Here is a 23,260-nt window from a genome sequence, read left to right as displayed (position 1 = left end):
ATAACAATTTTTTTTTGTTTGTTTTAAAGTGAGAGAAATGCTGAATAAATGCATTGTGTAACTAAAAAAAAATAATCGTCTGAATAATCGTGATTTCAGTATTTACCTAAATAATCGTGATACTGATTTTTTCCATAATCGAGCAGCCCTAGTATTTAGCTTAATCTAAGGGGAAGCAATTTTTTCTTCAATGGATCCTTTTCTCAGGAGCGTCTGATTTTGTGACGATGTCTATGGTTATTCTTTGTACATGGTATTTTGTGACTTCATTCATTAATTAAACCATTATTCGATTCCAATCTCTTGGCACATGATGATCCTTTATCTTCTTTTGGCCCACAATTATGCGTTGTCCTCTGTGATATTTATATCTGTATTTTACATAAATGGATTTTTACCCAAATAAAACTCAACCAATCCAAAGAAGGGACAGAGCAGAGCCACAGTATGCTATTTACAAGCACATGAACGCTGCCTGTTGCTTTAAACAAGCAGCAAATCTCTGGTTCACACACATCACGTGTGCGTCAGTCACGCTGCAGTGATCATTTGCCGTCGCAGTCGGTGCCGCCGCGGAACGAGCTTTAAATTTCAATTTTAATTTATTTTCATTTATATCAATCAATCAATCAATTTTTTTATATAGCGCCAAATCACAACAAACAGTTGCCCCAAGGCGCTTTATATTGTAAGGCAAGGCCATACAATAATTATGTAAAACCCCAACGGTCAAAACGACCCCCTGTGAGCAGGCACTTGGCTACAGTGGGAAGGAAAAACTCCCTTTTAACAGGAAGAAACCTCCAGCAGAACCAGGCTCAGGGAGGGGCAGTCTTCTGCTGGGACTGGTTGGGGCTGAGGGAGAGAACCAGGAAAAAGACATGCTGTGGAGGGGAGCAGAGATCAATCACTAATGATTAAATGCAGAGTGGTGCATACAGAGCAAAAAGAGAAAGAAACAGTGCATCATGGGAACCCCCCAGCAGTCTACGTCTATAGCAGCATAACTAAGGGATGGTTCAGGGTCACCTGATCCAGCCCTAACTATAAGCTTTAGCAAAAAGGAAAGTTTTAAGCCTAATCTTAAAAGCAGAGAATGTATATAGCGTCTCTCATAAGTATATAGCGCCAAATCACAACAGAGTTGCCCCAAGGTGCTTCAAACAAGTAAGGTCTAACCTTACCGACCCCCAGAGCAACAGTGGTAAGAAAAAACTCCCTCTGAGGAAGAAACCTCAAGCAGACTGTACTCAAAGAGATGACCCTCTGCTTGGACCATGATACAGACACAAATTATAGAACAATTCACAAAACGAATATACAGGAAATGCTGTTGGTGCACAGGACAGGAGGGTCTCCAGCACAAATACCACACCCATCTCTGGACGGAGCTGCACCTTAAACAGAGAGGAAAAAACAAACAAACAAACAAAGAGACAAGAAATACAGTATAATTTGTCAGCATTAAACAACAAGAAAAACAGAAGAAATACTAAGGTGATCACCAGCCACTAGCCCTAAACTTCACTAAAAGACCCAGAATTTAGATAAAGTTGAGGCCGTGGCACGCTCCATTTACTAATAAAATGAATTAAAAGAGTAAAAGCATATTAACATACTATACCAGTATGCTAGCCATACGAAAGGGAAAATAAGTGTGTCTTAAGTCTGGACTTGAAAGTCTCCACAGAATCTGACTGTTTTATTGATGCAGGGAGACCATTCCACAAAACAGAGGCATGATAAGAGAAAGCTCTGTGACCTGCAGACTTCTTATTCACACTAGGGACACTAAATAATCATGCACCTTGAGAAGGCAAAGCTCGGGCCGGTACGTAGGGTTTAATTAGGCCAGCTAAGTAGGGAGGTGCCAGTCTGTGAACAATTTTATAGACTAGTAGCAGAACCTTAAAATCTGATCTCACTGGGGCAGGAAGCCAGTGAAGAGACGCCAAAATGGGTGTAATGTGGTCAAACTTTCTGCTCCGTGTCAAAAGTCTGGCAGCAGCATTTTGAACCAACTGGAGAACCCTAATGCCGGACTGTGGTAAAACAGAAAATAGAACATTGCAGCAGTCCAATCTAGAAGGGATAAATGCAGGGATCAGGGTCTCAGCATCAGCCACTGACAGGATGGGACGAATCTTCACTATATTTCACAAGTGGAAGAAAGCACAGCGGTGTTTTGCTTTATCTGTTAGCTGTTTAATCTGCGCAGTTAGATTGATCTAGTTAACTAGATAACGATTTGTTTCACAGTGTAATCTTTATGTGCCTTAACTAAAGCACTCACTCTGCTGAATCACCTCTAAATTATTTACACATTATTCACTTTGTGTGTTTTTAGGAATCCGCTAGCTTAGCGCAGCTACTAGCTCTTAGACGGTTTAGCATGGCAGCTTCTCCTGTCTCTCCCGCACTTTTCTGCTCTGGGTGTGAAATGTTTAGTTATTCCTCGGCCTCCTTTAGCAGTAATGGTACTTGTAATAAGTGTAGCTTATTCGTAGCTTTGGAGGCCAGGCTGGGCGAATTGGAGACTCGGCTCCGCACCTTGGAAAATCCTACAGCTAGCCAGGCCCCTGTAGTCGGTGCGGACCAAGGTAGCTTAGCCGCCGTTAGTTCCCTCCCGGCAGATCCCGAGCAGCCGGGAAAGCAGGCCGACTGGGTGACTGTGAGGAGGAAGCGTAGTCCTAAACAGAAGCCCCGTGTACACCGCCAACCCGTTCACATCTCTAACCGTTTTCCCCACTCGGCGACACACCCGCTGAGGATCAAACTCTGGTTATTGGCGACTCTGTTTTGAGAAATGTCAATCAATCAATTCAATCAATTTTATTTATATAGCGCCAAATCACAACAAACAGTTGCCCCAAGGCGCTTTATATTGTAAGGCAAGGCCATACAATAATTACGTAAAAATTATTGTATGGCCATATGTGAAGTTAGCGACACCAGCAACCATAGTCAATTGTCTTCCGGGGGCCAGAGCAGGCGACACTGAAGGAAATTTGAAACTGCTGGCTAAGGCTAAGCGTAAATTTGGTAAGATTGTAATTCACGTCGGCAGTAATGACACCCGGTTACGCCAATCGGAGGTCACTATAATATTGAATCGGTGTGTAACTTTGCAAAAACAATGTCGGACTCTGTAGTTTTCTCTGGGCCCCTCCCCAATCAGACCGGGAGTGACGTTTAGCCGCATGTTCTCCTTGAATTGCTGGCTGTCTGAGTGGTGTCCAAAAAATGAGGTGGGCGTCATAGATAATTGGCAAAGCTTCTGGGGAAAACCTGGTCTTGTTAGGAGAGACGGCATCCATCCCACTTTGGATGGAGCAGCTCTCATTTCTAGAAATCTGGCCAATTTTCTTAAATCCTCCAAACAGTGACTATCCAGGGTTGGGACCAGGAAGCAGAGTTGTAGTCTTACACACCTCTCTGCAGCTTCTCTCCCCCTGCCATCCCCTCATTACCCCATCCCCGTAGAGACGGTGCCTGCTCCCAGACCACCAACAACCAGTAAAAATCTATTTAAGCATAAAAATTCAAAAAGAAAAAATAATATAGCACCTTCAACTGCACCACAGACTAAAACAGTTAAATGTGGTCTATTAAACATTAGGTCTCTCTCTTCTAAGTCCCTGTTAGTAAATGATATAATAATGGATCAACATATTGATTTATTCTGCCTTACAGAAACCTGGTTACAGCAGGATGAATATGTTAGTTTAGATGAGTCAACACCCCCGAGTCACACTAACTGCCAGAATGCTCGTAGCACGGGCTGAGGCGGAGGATTAGCAGCAATCTTCCACTCCAGCTTATTAATTAATCAAAAACCTAGACAGAGCTTTAATTCATTTGAAAGCTTGTCTCTTAGTCTTGTCAATCCAAATTGGAAGTCACAAAAACCAGTTTTATTTGTTGTTATCCATCGTCCTCCTGGTCGTTACTGTGAGTTTCTCTGTGAATTTTCGGACCTTTTGTCTGACTTAGTGCTTAGCTCAGATAAGATAATTATAGTGGGCGATTTTAACATCCACACAGATGCTGAGAATGACAGCCTCAACACTGCATTTAATCAATCAATCAATCAATTTTTTTATATAGCGCCAAATCACAACAAACAGTTGCCCCAAGGCGCTTTATATTGTAAGGCAAGGCCATACAATAATTATGTAAAACCCCAACGGTCAAAACGACCCCCTGTGAGCAAGCACTTGGCTACAGTGGGAAGGAAAAACTCCCTTTTAACAGGAAGAAACCTCCAGCAGAACCAGGCTCAGGGAGGGGCAGTCTTCTGCTGGGACTGGTTGGGGCTGAGGGAGAGAACCAGGACAAAGACATGCTGTGGAGGGGAGCAGAGATCGATCACTAATGATTAAATGCAGAGTGGTGCATACAGAGAAAACAGAGAAAGAAACAGTGCATCATGGGAACCCCCCAGCAGTCTACGTCTATAGCAGCATAACTAAGGGATGGTTCAGGGTCACCTGATCCAGCCCTAACTATAAGCTTTAGCAAAAAGGAAAGTTTTAAGCCTAATCTTAAAAGTAGAGAGGGTGTCTGTCTCCCTGATCTGAATTGGGAGCTGGTTCCACAGGAGAGGAGCCTGAAAGCTGAAGGCTCTGCCTCCCATTCTACTCTTACAAACCCTAGGAACTACAAGTAAGCCTGCAGTCTGAGAGCGAAGCGCTCTATTGGGGTGATATGGTACTACAAGGTCCCCAAGATAAGATGGGACCTGATTATTCAAAACCTTATAAGTAAGAAGAAGAATTTTAAATTCTATTCTAGAATTAACAGGAAGCCAATGAAGAGAGGCCAATATGGGTGAGATATGCTCTCTCCTTCTAGTCCCCGTCAGTACTCTAGCTGCAGCATTTTGAATTAACTGAAGGCTTTTTAGGGAACTTTTAGGACAACCTGATAATAATGAATTACAATAGTCCAGCCTAGAGGAAATAAATGCATGAATTAGTTTTTCAGCATCACTCTGAGACAAGACCTTTCTGATTTTAGAGATATTGCGTAAATGCAAAAAAGCAGTCCTACATATTTGTTTAATATGCGCTTTGAATGACATATCCTGATCAAAAATGACTCCAAGATTTCTCACAGTATTACTAGAGGTCAGGGTAATGCCATCCAGAGTAAGGATCTGGTTAGACACCATGTTTCTAAGATTTGTGGGGCCAAGTACAATAATTTCAGTTTTATCTGAGTTTAAAAGCAGGAAATTAGAGGTCATCCATGTCTTTATGTCTGTAAGACAATCCTGCAGTTTAGCTAATTGGTGTGAATCCTCTGGCTTCATGGATAGATAAAGCTGGGTATCATCTGCGTAACAATGAAAATTTAAGCAATACCGTCTAATAATACTGCCTAAGGGAAGCATGCATAAAGTGAATAAAATTGGTCCTAGCACAGAACCTTGTGGAACTCCATAATTAACTTTAGTCTGTGAAGAAGATTCCCCATTTACATGAACAAATTGTAATCTATTAGACAAATATGATTCAAACCACCGCAGTGCAGTGCCTTTAATACCTATGGCATGCTCTAATCTCTGTAATAAAATTTTATGGTCAACAGTATCAAAAGCAGCACTGAGGTCTAACAGAACAAGCACAGAGATGAGTCCACTGTCCGAGGCCATAAGAAGATCATTTGTAACCTTCACTAATGCTGTTTCTGTACTATGATGAATTCTAAAACCTGACAAACTCTTCAAATAGACCATTCCTCTGCAGATGATCAGTTAGCTGTTTTACAACTACCCTTTCAAGAATTTTTGAGAGAAAAGGAAGGTTGGAGATTGGCCTATAATTAGCTAAGATAGCTGGGTCAAGTCATGGCTTTTTAAGTAATGGTTTAATTACTGCCACCTTAAAAGCCTGTGGTACATAGCCAACTAACAAAGATAGATTGATCATATTTAAGATCGAACCATTAAATAATGGTAGGGCTTCCTTGAGCAGCCTGGTAGGAATGGGGTCTAATAAACATGTTGATGGTTTGGATGAAGTAACTAATGAAAATAACTCAGACAGAACAATCGGAGAGAAAGAGTCTAACCAAATACCGGCATCACTGAAAGCAGCCAAAGATAACGATACGTCTTTGGGATGGTTATGAGTAATTTTTTCTCTAATAGTTAAAATTTTGTTAGCAAAGAAAGTCATGAAGTCATTACTAGTTAAAGTTAATGGAATACTCAGCTCAATAGAGCTCTGACTCTTTGTCAGCCTGGCTACAGTGCTGAAAAGAAACCTGGGGTTGTTCTTATTTTCTTCAATTAGTGATGAGTAGAAAGATGTCCTAGCTTTACGGAGGGCTTTTTTATAGAGCAACAGACTCTTTTTCCAGGCTAAGTGAAGATCTTCTAAATTAGTGAGACGCCATTTCCTCTCCAACTTACGGGTTATCTGCTTTAAGCTACGAGTTTGTGAGTTATACCACAGAGTCAGGCACTTCTGAGTTAAAGCTCTCTTTTTTAGAGGAGCTACAGCATCCAAAGTTGTCTTCAATGAGGATGTAAAACTACTGACGAGATACTCTATCTCGCTTACAGAGTTTAGGTAGCTACTCTGCACTGTGTTGGTATATGGCATTAGAGAACATAAAGAAGGAATCATATCCTTAAACCTAGTTACAGCGCTTTCTGAAAGACTTCTAGTGTAATGAAACTTATTCCCCACTGCTGGGTAGTCCATCAGAGTAAATGTAAATGTTATTAAGAAATGATCAGACAGAAGGGAGTTTTCAGGGAATACTGTTAAGTCTTCTATTTCCATACCATAAGTCAGAACAAGATCTAAGATATGATTAAAGTGGTGGGTGGACTCATTTACTTTTTGAGCAAAGCCAATAGACTCTAATAGATTAAATGCAGTGTTGAGGCTGTCATTCTCAGCATCTGTGTGGATGTTAAAATCGCCCACTATAATTATCTTATCTGAGCTAAGCACTAAGTCAGACAAAAGGTCTGAAAATTCACAGAGAAACACACAGTAACGACCAGATGGACGATAGATAATAACAAATAAAACTGTTTTTTGGGACTTCCAATTTGGATGGACAAGACTAAGAGTCAAGCTTTCAAATGAATTAAAGCTCTGTCTGGGTTTTTGATTAATTAATAAGCTGGAATGGAAGATTGCTGCTAATCCTCCGCCCCGGCCCGTGCTACGAGCATTCTGACAGTTAGTGTGACTCGGGGGTGTTGACTCATTTAAACTAACATATTCATCCTGCTGTAACCAGGTTTCTGTAAGGCAGAATAAATCAATATGTTGATATATTTAATCTATTGTTAGACTCGACTGGCTTTGCTCAAAATGTAAATGAGTCCACCCACTACTTTAATCATACCTTAGATCTTGTTCTGACGTATGGTATGGAAATTGAAGACTTAACAGTGTTCCCTGAAAACCCCCTTCTGTCTGATCATTTCTTAATAACATTTACATTTACTCTGATGGACTACCCAGTAGTGGGGAATAAGTTTCATTACAATAGAAGTCTTTCAGAAAGCACTGTAACTAGGTTTAAGGATATGATTCCTTCTTTATGTTCTCCAATGCCATATACCAACACAGGGCAGAGTAGCTACCTAAACTCTGTGAGTGAGATAGATTATCTCGTCAATAGTTTTATATCCTCACTGAGGACAACTTTGGATGCTGTAGCTCCTCTGAAAAGGAGAGCCTTAAATCAGAAGTGCCTGACTCCGTGGTATAACTCACAAACTCGCAGCTTAAAGCAGATAACCCGTAAGTTGGAGAGGAAATGGCGTCTCACTAATTTAGAAGATCTTCACTTAGCCTGGAAAAAGAGTCTGTTGCTCTATAAAAAAGCCCTCCGTAAAGCTAGGACATCTTACTACTCATCACTTATTGAAGAAAATAAGAACAACCCCAGGTTTCTTTTCAGCACTGTAGCCAGGCTGACAAAGAGTCAGAGCTCTATTGAGCCGAGTATTCCTTTAACTTTAACTAGTAATGACTTCATGACTTTCTTTGCTAATAAAATTTTAACTATTAGAGAAAAAATTACTCATAACCATCCCAAAGACATATGGTTATCTTTGGCTGCTTTCAGTGATGCCGGTATTTGGTTAGACTCTTTCTCTCCGATTGTTCTGTCTGAGTTATTTTCATTAGTTACTTCCTCCAAACCACCAACATGTCTATTAGACCCCATTCCTACCAGGCTGCTCAAGGAAGCCCTACCATTAATTAATGCTTCGATCTTAAATATGATCAATCTATCTTTATTAGTTGGCTATGTACCACAGGCTTTTAAGGTGGCAGTAATTAAACCATTACTTAAAAAGCCATCACTAGACCCAGCTATCTTAGCTAATTATAGGCCAATCTCCAACCTTCCTTTTCTCTCAAAAATTCTTGAAAGGGTAGTTGTAAAACAGCTAACCGATCATCTGCAGAGGAATGGTCTATTTGAAGAGTTTCAGTCAGGGTTTAGAATTCATCATAGTACAGAAACAGCATTAGTGAAGGTTACAAATGATCTTCTTATGGCCTCAGACAGTGGACTCATCTCTGTGCTTGTTCTGTTAGACCTCAGTGCTGCTTTTGATACTGTTGACCATAAAATTTTATTACAGAGATTAGAGCATGCCATAGGTATTAAAGGCACTGCGCTGCGGTGGTTTGAATCATATTTATCTAATAGATTACAATTTGTTCATGTAAATGGGGAATCTTCTTCACAGACTAAGGTTAATTATGGAGTTCCACAAGGTTCTGTGCTAGGACCAATTTTATTCACTTTATACACGCTTCCCTTAGGCAGTATTATTAGACAGCATTGCTTAAATTTTCATTGTTACGCAGATGATACTCAGCTTTATCTATCCATGAAGCCAGAGGACACACACCAATTAGCTAAACTGCAGGAGTGTCTTACAGACATAAAGACATGGATGACCTCTAATTTCCTGCTTTTAAACTCAGATAAACCTCTAGTAATACTGTGAGAAATCTTGGAGTCATTTTTGATCAGGATATGTCATTCAAAGCGCATATTAAACAAATATGTAGGACTGCTTTTTTGCATTTGCGCAGTATCTCTAAAATTAGAAAGGTCTTTTCTCAGAGTGATGCTGAAAAACTAATTCATGCATTTATTTCCTCTAGGCTGGACTATTGTAATTCATTATTATCAGGTTGTCCTAAAAGTTCCCTGAAAAGCCTTCAGTTAATTCAAAATGCTGCAGCTAGAGTACTGACAGGGACTAGAAGGAGAGAGCATATCTCACCCATATTGGCCTCTCTTCATTGGCTTCCTGTTAATTCTAGAATAGAATTTAAAATTCTTCTTCTTACTTATAAGGTTTTGAATAATCAGGTCCCATCTTATCTTAGGGACCTCATAGTACCATATCACCCCAATAGAGCGCTTCGCTCTCAGACTGCAGGCTTACTTGTAGTTCCTAGGGTTTGTAAGAGTAGAATGGGAGGCAGAGCCTTCAGCTTTCAGGCTCCTCTCCTGTGGAACCAGCTCCCAATTCAGATCAGGGAGACAGACACCCTCTCTACTTTTAAGATTAGGCTTAAAACGTTCCTTTTTGCTAAAGCTTATAGTTAGGGCTGGATCAGGTGACCCTGAACCATCCCTTAGTTATGCTGCTATAGACTTAGACTGCTGGGGGGTTCCCATGATGCACTGAGTGTTTCTCTTTTTGCTCTGTATGCACCACTCTGCATTTAATCATTAGTGATTGATCTCTGCTCCCCTCAATAGCATGTCTTTTTCCTGGTTCTCTCCCTCAGCCCCAACCAGTCCCAGCAGAAGACTGTTTGTTGTGATTTGGCGCTATATAAATGAAAGAAAAAAAAAAAGCAGTCCTCATAATATCTCTAATGTGGAGGTCAAAGGACAACGCAGGATCAAAAATTACAAAAATACCTTTAAAAACATGCTTCACTCTTGGCTTCAAATGTCCACAGTGTATAAAATTCTTTCATTTTTAACTGCTTATCTGGGTTGTGATGGCAGCAGAGCAAGCAGCTCAAAATAAATAAAAATCTGCTATAATAACCTACACATCTAAATACATGCATCCAGAAATAATTATACCAACATAACATTGAAATGTGCAGAAATCATCATTTTCTGCCATACTTTCAGAGTTTGTGTTTGGAAGCAAATGTCCAACTTTGGAGCTGCTAACCTTTCAGATTTTTTTTTTTAATATATATAACCCTAAAGGCTCATGTCACCCTCTGCGGTGTATCAACACGATACAAACGTGCCTGCAAACCATGTTTGTATCGTCCACTGTGGAGGATCAAACTATCCTGTGACTGAAACAACAATCAGGACGGCCGTGAGACTGGATCTTACACTCATTGAAGGGAAGGTGTAGAGCTTTACAACAAGTCTGCGCATGGCCAAGCTCCAGGACGCGACTGCAGATACCAGGTTCTCCTGACCGCTCCAGCCAATACAGGGCGTCCTCGAAAACCTCTGCAGAACGCTGCGGGCAAAAAACAACAAGATCAAACACCGGAATCCTTCAGCACTTCTCAAAGCTCCACTTCATATTCCTAACGTGATGCTAAAACAAGTGTAGAGTTTTCCAGCTCAGTCACTGTCCACTGGAGAACTACAGATGGGTGACACTGTGTATAGTTATCAACGCCCTGGTAGACTCTGTCGTCCTCCGGGTGACCACGTGTGTGTGTGTGTGTTGGGGGGAGGGGGCACCTCACATTTACTGCTACAAACGGCTGTGGTCACTCAATCCCAGTCTCACAAAGTCTTTGTCCACATGTTTAGCAACAAGCCAAATGGAGTCAGTTCAGCATGAAGATGTTGATTCTGGAGTAAGGGGTGCGGTGTTGGTCAGTCAGTCCCCAGACAGTTCTCAGGTGTGTGTGTGCGCACTGGTAGTTTGTCACCACATGAACCAATTCTGATGCATTCAACATCACTGAATTTGTAAGTCACACTTACCAAGTTAAACTTGTTGTTTAACCAGAAGACATGCCTGGTTTGATCCTTTTTCAACTGAAAAATATAAGCACAGGACAAAAAAATAATTACTTTAGCACACACACATCAAAGCCCTGTCAGACTGCTGTCAAAGAGGAATGAGCACCAGAGGCAGGTAATGCCCGATTCAGTCAGTCAGTCCAACCATGTGTTACCGAGAACAGGTGATTTCACCGAGTGACTCATTGACCTTCCTGCAGAGCTGAACTAATGACAAACTGTTGGATTAAAGGGTGGACGGAACTAGACATGGGCCGATAACCGGTTTCACAGTATACCACGGTATCAAAACCACTAAAATTTTCCGTTATACCATCCCTACGGTATGAGCGGGTTATGATAATTCTGGACAGGCAGAGTGGAGGGGCCGCTGCCGCCCTTCCCCCTGGCGCGCACCTTTGTCTCCGTTTACAAACAGGCAGCTAACGTTAGCTAGCTCTGCATCATGGCTGAAGGAGGAGAAGTCTGCACTGAACTTTTCCCTCCGTCTACAAGGACCGAGTCAGCTGTATGGGATTACATGGGCAGACTCCAACGAATTGGAGGAAGGAGGTCGTCCAACATTTTTTCATTTTATTTCTGCAGAATAGCCCTTCAAACCAAAAATGGTGGTAACAAAGCACCGTAGCTATGGCCTGTGTCGGACTAGGAGCAATTCAAGATACCTGCAAAGTATTACATGGAAGGAGTAAACTTTATCCCGTCTTTGAAACCACTGAGAAGTACAAGTGGTGGACTCGAGTAGTGCTTGTGGTCGACCAAATTTCTCCCACAAACAAGTCAAGAAGGACAAATACATCTATTCCAAGCACTTTGTTGGTGAAGCTGGGACAAGTATTGAGCATCCGGAGTTCCGGACCTTATTCCAGCCACGTTTCTCCCAAAGCAAGTAAGTCATGTTTCCCACGGGGCAGAAGCTACATGTCTAAAAGAGACTTAATTTGGTATTTTCTCTAAAGTTGTCAGTGGTATAGTGCTCGTAGCGGTAGACATCACGTCAATTAGTGCGCCTGAATCACGCGTGCTTCATATGCAAATAGCCATAATGTTTTTAAAGCACATTTTAAAGCTATACATAATACTGTGAAACCGTGAAACTGCTGTATTTTTGCCCACGGTTATCATACCATCCAAATCTCATACTGGCCCATGCCTAGAATGGAACCGATGTTGAAGGACACATCATCACCTCTACATAACTATGTACAGAGGGCCTCAATGACATACAACCCCATATCAGAAAGAGCAGGGATACTGTGGAAAATCCACATCATACACTCAACAAAAATATAAACGCAACACTTTTGGTTTTGCTCCCATTTTGTATGAGATGAACTCAAAGATCTAAAACTTTTTCCACATACACAATATCACCATTTCCCTCAAATATTGTTCACAAACCAGTCTAAATCTGTGATAGTGAGCACTTCTCCTTTGCTGAGATAATCCATCCCACCTCACAGGTGTGCCATATCAAGATGCTGATTAGACACCATGATTAGTGCACAGGTGTGCCTTAGACTGCCCACAATAAAAGGCCACTCTGAAAGGTGCAGTTTTATCACACAGCACAATGCCACAGATGTCACAAGATTTGAGGGAGCGTGCAATTGGCATGCTGACAGCAGGAATGTCAACCAGAGCTGTTGCTCATGTATTGAATGTTCATTTCTCTACCATAAGCCGTCTCCAAAGGCGTTTCAGAGAATTTGGCAGTACATCCAACCAGTCTCACAACCGCAGACCACGTGTAACCACATCAGCCCAGGACCTCCACATCCAGCATGTTCACTTCCAAGATCGTCTGAGACCAGCCACTCAGACAGCTGCTGAAACAATGGGTTTGCATAACCAAAGAATTTCTGCACAAACTGTCAGAAACTGTCTCAGGGAAGCTCATCTGCATGCTCGTCGTCCTCATCGGGGTCTCGACCTGACTCCAGTTCATCATCGTAACCGACTTGAGTGGGCAAATGCTCACATTCGCTGGCATTTGGCACGTTGGAGAGGTGTTCTCTTCACGGATGAATCCCGGTTCACACTGTTCAGGGCAGATGGCAGACAGCGTGTGTGCCGTCGTGTGGGTGAGCGGTTTTCTGATGTCAATGTTGTGGATCGAGTGGCCCATGGTGGCGGTGGGGTTATGGTATGGGCAGGCGTCTGTTATGGACGAAGAACACAGGTGCATTTTACTGATGGCATTTTGAATGCACAGAGATACCGTGACGAGATCCTGAGGCCCATTGTTGTGCCATACATCCAAGAACATCACCTCATGTTGCAGCAGGATAATGCACGGCCCCATGTTGCAAGGATCTGTACACAATTCTTGGAAGCTGAAAATGTCCCAGTTCTTGCATGGCCGGCATACTCACCGGACATGTCACCCATTGAGCATGTTTGGGATGCTCTGGACCGGTGTATACGACAGCGTGTACCAGTTCCTGCCAATATCCAGCAACTTCGCACAGCCATTGAAGAGGAGTGGACCAACATTCCACAGGCCACAATTGACAACCTGATCAACTCTATGCGAAGGAGATGTGTTGCACTGCATGAGGCAAATGGTGGTCACACCAGATACTGACTGGTATCCCCCCCCCAATAAAACAAAACTGCACTTTTCAGAGTGGCCTTTTATTGTGGGCAGTCTAAGGCACACCTGTACACTAATCATGGTGTCTAATCAGCATCTTGATATGGCACACCTGTGAGGTGGGATGGATTATCTCAGCAAAGGAGAAGTGCTCACCATCACAGATTTAGACTGGTTTGTGAACAATATTTGAGGGAAATGGTGATATTGTGTATGTGGAAAAAGTTTTAGATCTTTGAGTTCATCTCATACAAAATGTGAGCAAAACCAAAAGTGTTGCCTTTATATTTTTGTTGAGTGTAAAAATTTACTTTGACATATTTCATTGCAGACAGTATGGCCCCAAAAGTGCAGAACCTCCAGCAGCTGAAGTGCCTGCTCCGGTTTTTACAAAGAAAGGCTGTAATGAACCCAAACAGCAAATGTACTTCAACAACAAGTACATTACCAGTTCAAAACAAAGGATGAGTACGAGTATAAACACAGGTCATCAGGAAGCTGAAATGTTTTAACAGAGACCAGCAGCCGCGTTCCAACCCCCAGAATGAACATGTAGTTACAAATACGGCCACACGGTGCCACCCATTAGCCTGCAGGGAAATGCACTGTTGTTTTTGAGGAACTTAAAGTGTAGGCAACACCATATGTTTTTTTTTAGTTTTTAAAACTTAAAAAAAAAACATGGTGTTTTTTTAGTTTTTAAAACTAAAATTAAACAGTTTGAAATGAATGCTTTCCCATTGTGCAGTTACTGAAGAGATACAACCCCTGGCAAAAATTGTGTCATCACTGGCCTCGGAGGATGTTCATTCAGTTGTTTAATTTTGTAGAAAAAAAAAAGCAGATCACAGACATGACACAAAACTAAAGTCATTTCAAATGGCAACTTTCTGGCTTTAAGAAACACTATAAGAAATCAGGAAATAATGGTTACTAATGGTCAGTAATGGTTACTTTTTTAGACCAAGCAGAGGGAAAAAATATGGAATCACTCAATTCTGAGGAATAAATTATGGAATCATGAAAAACAAAAGAACGCTCCAACACATCACTAGTATTTTGTTGCACCACCTCTGGCTTTTATAACAGCTTGCAGTCTCTGAGGCATGGACTTAATGAGTGACAAACAGTACTCTTCATCAATCTGGCTCCAACTTTCTCTGATTGCTGTTGCCAGATCAGCTTTGCAGGTTGGAGCCTTGTCATGGACCATTTTCTTCAACCTCCACCAAAGATTTTCAATTGGATTAAGATCCGGACTATTTGCAGGCCAAGACATTGACCCTATGTGTCTTTTTGCAAGGAATGTTTTCAGTTTTTGCTCTATGGCAAGATTCATCTTGAAAAATGATTTCATCATCCCCAAACATCCTTTCAATTGATGGGATAAGTGTCCAAAATAACGTAAACTTGTGCATTTATTGATGATGTAATGACAGCCATCTCCCCAGTGCCTTTACCTGACATACAGCCCCATATCATCAATGACTGTGGAAATTTACATGTTCTCTTCAGGCAGTCATCTTTATAAATCTCATTGGAACGGCACCAAACAAAAGTTCCAGCATCACCACCTTGCCCAATGCAGATTCGAGATTCATCACTGAATATGACTTTCATCCAGTCATCCACAGTCCACGATTGCTTTTCCTTAGCCCATTGTAACCTTGTTTTTTTTCTGTTTAGGTGTTAATGATGGCTTTCGTTTAGCTTTTCTATATGTAAATCACATTTCCTTTAGGCAGTTTCTTACAGTTCGGTCACAGACGTTGACTCCAGTTTCCTCCCATTCATTCCTCATCCTCATTTGTTTTATTGTGCATTTTCGATTTTTGAGACATACTGCTTTAAGTTTTCTGTCTTGACGCTTTGATGTCTTCCTTGGTCTACCAGTATGTTTGCCTTTAACAACCTTCCCATGTTGTTTGTATTTGGTCCAGAGTTTAGACACAGCCAACTGTGAACAACCAACATCTTTTGCAACATTGTGTGATGATTTACCCTCTTAAGAGTTTGATAATCCTCTCCTTTGTTTCAATTGACATCTCTCGTGTTGGAGCCATGATTCATGTCAGTCCACTTGGTGCAACAGCTCTCCAAGGTGTGAGCACTCCTTTTTAGATGCAGACTAACGAGCAGATCTGATTTGATGCAGGTGTTAGTTTTGGGGATGAAAATTTACAGGGTGATTCCATAATTTATTCCTCAGAATTGAGTGAGTCCATATTTTTTTCCCTCTGCTTGGTCTAAAAAAGTAACCGTTACTGACTGCCACAATTATTTTTTCTGATTTCTTATAGTGTTTCTTAAAGCCAGAAAGTTGCCATTTGAAATGACTTTAGTTTTGCGTCATGTCTGTGATCTGCTTTTTTTCTACAAAATTAAACAACTGAATGAACATCCTCCGAGGCCAGTGATTCCATAATTATTGCCAGGGGTTGTAAATACTGAACTGCACACCACTAAAAACCAGGAACTACCAGGCTAGTCACAAAATCGGAGAAGGAGGAAGTGACATCAGCGGAAGAACAATTGTTTTAGCAGTCCCATTCGTTTTGTTAGCGATTGGACAGATTTCTGTGTGTAAGTGCTTCATTTCTGCAGTTATGCCGGCTGGATGTATTGTGTTTGTTCAAACACTTGTGCAGACGGAGTCAGCTTATTTAAGTTTTCTAAGGATCGCGTGCATCACAATGAGTGGATTAATAGATCAGTGGGTCACCCAGCAACTCGTCCGTCCTGTTTAACATTTTGAAGACAGCTGTTTTGACACTGTCCCAATGATGAAGGTGAGACTTCAGTTGGAACCAGAAGTTTGACAACTGTGGACCAGCAGGCTAAATACACTACTTTTTCTACACGCTTTGAACACTGCAGCTTAATCAATGATGCTGCTAATTTATGGATTTTTACAGGCTGCGGTTCAGGTCGGTGCTGCACAGTACTATGCTCAAAGCAGAGACTTGAACCAACGCCCACAGACAACCAACGGATTACACCTGCAGGAGACTGTGATGGTCCCGGATCAGCCCAGCCACACCAGGCGCTGCAACCTGATAGACGACCTCTGGCGCAGAAACCATGATCTGACAGAGCAACTGTCAGAGGGACTTTTCTTCAGCCAGGACAAGGAATTAAAATATTTCAGATGTCATTTCCAAAATCAGGCTTTATGGGGATGTGTTTTTGCGAGACTGATGATGAATGTCACTGGAAGGTAAGATTTTATATTTAAGACCGGTCAGACCGAATAATAAAGCCATGAATAATGAGCCACGTATGGATTTGTCAGACATTTCAGTGATTATTTGAATAACGAGCCACGTATATAATGTTCCTGTAAAGGAATTGCAGGAAACAGATGTTAAAAAAGGCTTACAAGGACTTTCTCAGAGTGGAACCTGCTCTGTCGCAGGTAGCCTGTCCACGTAGCTGCCAGGTACTCAGATAATGGGTCTCTAACAGCCTCATACTCACCACTTAACATGCCTCAAACATAATTTCTCCTCGTAGTACCTTGTACACAAATTGCCCCACGCAATTTTTGCTTAATTTTCAACTTCACAAAATTAGCATCACACTCAGACATGTGCCTCTAAGAGCCACTATTCTACTATGTTTCTGGAATAACTCGACTCGCACAAGACATTCATGCTATGTGGCTCATTATTCTGTATGGCCAGGGCTTTACTCCGTGTGTGTGAATGGTTTTAATATTTAATAATAGCATGTTTATCACGCTACTAACGTACAGTATAAACTGTATTCAAGAAGGACAAGATTTATTTTAAAAATAGTTGATATTTTCAGTCCCTCACACAGAGAGGCAAGGGGTGAAAAACAAAAAAAAGGGGGGGATTTATGAATTTTTTTAAATTGTAGATCTGAAATGTAATCCGGGCAGCGGGGGTTTCTCTCCGAATGCAAGGGAGGGCCAGCTTCCCTTAAAATGTCAAAACATTCAATCCAATCCACTTTATTTATATAGCACATTTAACAACAAAGACTTTCCAAAGTGCTGCACATACAGTAGAATCACGATAGATAAAACCCCAATAGTCAAGAAATAAATTAAAAAGAAAATTAACAATAAAAATAACTAAAATTTAACAATAAAAATAACTAAAATGTGCACAATAAATAAATACATACAACATACAAAAGATAAAACCAATAAAATCTACCAAAATAAAAACAAAACCAATAAAACAGAGGACCACATAACTCACACAGTGTTAAAAACCAGAGAATAAAAGTGGGTCTTGAGACGAGACTTAAAACACTCCACTGTGGGGGCTGTTCGGACATCGAGGGGCAGAGCGTTCCAAAGTCTGGGGCAAGCCACATAGAAAGTCCTGTCCCCCCGGTTTTAAGTCTTGTCTTGGGTACCACAAGCTGGAAATGGCCCTCAGACCTCAGAGCACGCGCCGGAGAGTAAATTTGTAGGAGGTCAGTGATGTATTGAGGGGCCATTCCATTCAAAAAGCTTTAAAGACAAACAATAAAATCAATTCTAAAACTAACAGGAAGCCAGTGCAAAGATGCAAGAATTGGGGTTATGTGCTCACGCCCCTGTTAAAAGTTGCGCTGCAGCGTTCTGGACTAACTGCAAACGAGAGAGCCTGTTGGCTAATGCCGAAATAAAGTGCGTTACAGTAGTCCAGACAACTTGAAATAAAAGAGTGCACAACTTGTTCAAAAACAGTTTTACCTTTGCTAAAAGACAAAGATGATAAAAGCACAATTTCAAAACACCATTCATTTGTTTATCAAATTTAAAATCGCTAACTACTGTGACACCAAGGCTGGTGACTTTGGGACGTACAAAATCCTTGAGAGGTCCCAAGTCAACGAGGGCACTTCCAAACAACATAACCTCTGTCTTGCCCTCATTAAGTTTCAAAAAATTCTGTGACAACCAAGCCCTGACGTCACACAGACAATCGAGTAGGGGTGTCAGGGGGCAAAGGCTGTTTTTAATGATAAGCATGTAGATTTGACAATCAACATAAAAATGGTAGGCCACGTCATGTTTTTTAAAAATCTCTCTGAGTGGGAGGAGATAAAGAGCAAAGAGGATGGGTCCCAGGATAGAACCCTGGGGGACTCCACAATGAAGAGGGGCTGAAGACGAGGTGGAGTCCCCCAGCCTGACGGAGAAAGACCTCTCCGACAGGTATGACCTAAACATTAAATGATCAACTATGTTCAGTTAGAATCAGCTACTTATCACAAATCGACTGGATCTATTTTGTTAACTTCTCAGAAATCTTTTTCTCATTCGGTCTGTGTTCAGCGCGTTTTCCTGTAGAAGCCGAGTGTCTGTTCACTTCAGTGGGACGGCCTGGAAAGGTTTTTTTTTTTCTCTTCTCATTGCCACGAAACGCGCCGTTCATTGGATAAAGCCATGATGTGGTCCCGCCCCCGGATACTGAACGTCTCTGGGGGTGAATGGAGCTGTGGGCAGGCCTGGACGCTGGAATTCTGCACAATGATTGGATGATCAGTCAAAAGGCTGAATCCCATTTTGATTGACAGCTATAGAAATGTGAGAATTAGTTTGCGCATTTTTGTGTATTTATGCATTTTTAAATTTATGCCAAAGTGTTTTGCGTGCGCTAGAAATCAGTCTGTTTTAAAGTCACACAGAGAAGCACACTGGATTAGACATTATGTGAGATCCAGGTGAGTTACTTTGTTCTTCAGTAAGTGTTTAAAACTCGTTGCACATAAATTAACGTCCCGGTTAACAACAACATCAAAGTATTCATAATTACAACTCTATCCGGGCATACGCGAGAATAAATAGTGGTTGCTGGTGTATTTTATCCAAGTTAAAATAAGAAAAAAAAAAATACTGAAATAATATTGAAATGTTATTCTTCAATAAGTTTAGACTTCTTCCCACTCCCTTTTGAACAAACTTTACATTGTCTGTTTTACTTTTTATTATGTTATGATTACAATGCATAAATAGAAATAAATGAATACTACAATTTGTAATGCATTTGACTCTAATGCTAACTTTAACTTTGACAATGCCATAGACATGCTAATGCGTTAGCATTGCTCCTGTTTTTAAGTTATAAAATAGGCAGGTTATATTTTGCTGGATACGGCAAACACGCACCTAACGATATTTGACTGGATCGCCTCGCTAATTGGCTAGTTCAAATGACATCATCATAGATTTTATTTCAACTTGGCGGCGCCCTAGGCAAATTGAACTGGACGATATTTCACTGTATGCGGCACCGGCAAAACGGCGGGTTGCACTGTTTTGCCGGCCATCTAAATTTATTCACGAGTGAACAGAACAGCCGTGGTCGAGCGGGAACTTAAAGGCGATCGGAGTTTAAGATCTCCTTATTTCACATTCATGATAGTAGCTTGATACTGGTGATTTTCATTATTGAAAATTGGCATATTTTACCATTCACTATTTTCAGGGGTGGACTGATCGAAGGTTTTGCAGACATGACACTGACAGAGAAAAAACAAAAACACACGTGCCGATGTGGACTTCTGTATTTTTGTTTTTATTCTGTCTTGAATTTGCAGGTTTAGTTTATCATCCCCACCCTACACAGAAAATTACCAAGACTGCAAAAATTACTTCCACCGTGCCCAAAATTATTTCCACTGCGTAGCGAAAAGTGCTGGTGGAAATCATTTTTGGCGCGGCGGTGGAAATAATTTTCCCCACATGGAGGAAATAATTTCGCGCGCGGCTATGTCACGTTTTTGAGCTGCTTTTAGCATCCGAGAATCCCTCCGGGAGTAGGTGATTTTCTGTTCGATTCAAACGAGTTTATGGCACCCGAAACAGCATTTAAAGATGAAAAATTAGCACCAACACTCAATGCCGAAGATGCCGCCATGCTGATACCCTCGACGATGACATCATTTGAACGCCAATCAGCGAGGAGATCCGGTCAAATATCACTAGGTGCGTGTTTACCGTATGCGGCAAAACATACACTTTGTATAAAATACATTTATTTACTGTTTCAGAAGACCATTAACAGGTCTGTTTAACATAAAAAGATAAGTATTACTCACAGACATTTGCACTATAAGGTTTAGCAAGAGAATTATGAAACCCGAGGACCCCTTACAGAAATAGAAATAGAAGCACACAGCGTCACTGTAGCAGCCAGCCAGTCCCGCTGCACGAGAACTGTCGTAACAGCCACGCTTTGACTGGCATTATACTCTGCGGACACTGAACTGTATCTACTATACCGGTGGTTATACCGGTGCGAGAGGTCTGTTCTTCTGAACAATGTCTTGAACATGCCATTTTCCTCAGGCTTTCAAAGAGAAAAGCATGTTCAACAGGTGCTGGCTTCATCCTTAAATAGGGGACACCTGATTCACATCTGTTTGTTCCACAAAATTGACGAACTCACTGACTGAATGCCACACTACTATTTTTGTGAACACCCCCTTTTCTACTTTTTTTTTACTAATAGCCCAATTTCATGCTTGGTCTTGTTGGATTTGTGAGAATCTACTGAATCTACTGGTACCTTGTTTTCCATGTAACAATAAGAAATATACTCAAAACCTGGATTAATCTTTTTAGTCACATAGCACTACTATTATTCTGAACACTACTGTATTATTTCATATTGTCTTCGAAAATCAGTTTTATTATCAAATATATGAAAATAAAAGGTTTCCTATTAATCAGGTTATTGGAAGAAACTCAGACAAAATTAAACCAAATATTTAGATTATTTAAAACAGTAAATCCTCAATAACCCTCCAGAACACAGTTTATTTACACTTGAACTCACAGCAAATCTAAGATTTTATTCAGCTTGTGTACTTACGGGAACTTTGTAGAAATGGTGGGAAATTTGTCATTTTTAGTAAATAATGGATTTTAGCTGACGTCTCCTGAGTGTTGTCAAGTTAAACTCAGTCGCAAGGAACACTGACATGCCTTTGACGGTAAAAGTATTTGCCGGGATGCTGGTATTAAACGTTTTATTGTGAAATGGTGCGAGCAACAAACTCTCTGATGTTGCTTAACTTTGCTACTAGTAATATTAGCGAGCCACACCTGATATTTGCAAACAAACATGAAGAGAACACGTTAAACTGACTGCTGTTCTCCTGCAGTCAGTTTTCTCACTTTATCCTGACATTGAAGTTGCAGCTCTTGGTCAGAGTTAGCTTACAGTTGTGACATGCCCCAAGAGGGCGCCATCTTGGATGTACTATTGTTACAATGTCAAAATAAGGGTTTAATATCATAATTAAGTTTTTGACAAATAATCCCCAAGGATGCACATCATGGTGCTATGTGCAAGCCATAACCGAAAACTCAGGTCGATCTGACAAACAGAGAGTTATGCGAGTCACATACACACAGTTGGTTCTGGCTTTATAGATGATTCTAAGTGTGACTTATAAAACAAATCCGTAATTACACCCTTTATGCTTTTAGTAAATAATACACTTATAGGCATGGTAACTATTGCCAATAAAAAGTCTTTTGCCACTTGCAAATCATTTAAAACTGATGCAATACTGCCAACATTTAATTAAAAAAGACCACCACCAGATCAATACCAGATAATAATGCCAAAAACCACCAACAGACCAACTGAATTCTAAATAAAGTGTGAAATGCAATCACCAGAATGTAGCACTTTCAAATGCCACCAGATGTAATATAAATAATAAATATAACAATGTGAAAATACCCTTGGCCATATGAGCCTTGTGTTTGTTATAATTTGCAGTTGTTGAATTAATTATTAAGATCCTGTTGTCTTACATACAATTTATACATGTTCAATGAAGTCCCTCTATTAATCAGTCAACCAAAAACAACATTTAAGTTTTAACAGCGTCTGCAGGAGGCTGTGCGTGTGCATGTACATGAGCTACTGACAAAAGTATGCAAATCAAGCAAAATGTGTTATCAGGTTACAAAAAGAGCATTTATTTCTTACTGTCTTTTACAGTTGTACGTAAAAGTTTGGGCACCCCTGATAATTTTCATGATTTTTCTTTATAAATCATTGCTTGTCTGGATCAGACATTTCAGTTAAATATATCATATAGCAGACAAACACACTGATATCTGAGAAGTGAAATGAAGTTTATAGTATTTACAGAAAGTGTGCAATAATTATTTAAACAAAACTGAGCAGGTCCATAAATTTGAGCACCCTTGTCATCTTATTGATTTGAATACATTTAGCACTAATTATTGGAAAAAAAAATTGGTTTGGTAAGCTCAGTGACCCTTGACCTCCTCACACAGGTGAATCCAATCATGAGAAAGGGTATTTAAGGTGGCCATTGAAAATGGCATGAAAATATGCTGTGACCCATTTAATTTCTCCCTGTCTGCATATATAATAATGGTAAGTTCCACACTGGCAGAACCATTTCTGAACATTAATACCCATATATGCAATTTATTCTTGCCAAGACAGAAGGTATGTAGTGCGTGAGTAATGTGGTGTGTGTGTGTGACCAACCTGATCGACAACCTACACTGCTGAAACCATGATCTGAGGGGTTATTTTTTTTGCGGTTTAGTGTTATAAAAGTTAACTTTTTGGTTAGCTGTGCCCACCACTGGATATACAAACAGACACACACACACACACACACACACAG

The 23,260-nt window shown here is 40.8% G+C and overlaps 1 protein-coding gene across 1 annotated transcript in view; it reads right to left on the bottom strand.

Annotated features, from left to right (window-relative positions):
* Nucleotides 1-23,260, bottom strand: part of ttc3 (tetratricopeptide repeat domain 3) — a 190,832-nt gene that overhangs the window by 149,315 nt on the left and 18,257 nt on the right. The window contains exons 6-7 of the mRNA XM_034177494.1: nt 10,981-11,034; nt 10,369-10,501 (exon numbers count right to left, since the gene is read on the bottom strand). Coding sequence (XP_034033385.1) covers nt 10,369-10,501; nt 10,981-11,034 — 187 coding nt within the window. The remainder of the gene's footprint in view (nt 1-10,368; nt 10,502-10,980; nt 11,035-23,260) is intronic.

Source organism: Thalassophryne amazonica, chromosome 9, assembly GCF_902500255.1.
Source record: "Thalassophryne amazonica chromosome 9, fThaAma1.1, whole genome shotgun sequence".
NCBI classification, from domain to species: domain Eukaryota; kingdom Metazoa; phylum Chordata; class Actinopteri; order Batrachoidiformes; family Batrachoididae; genus Thalassophryne; species Thalassophryne amazonica.
This window is presented reverse-complemented; position numbering and strand designations above follow the sequence as displayed.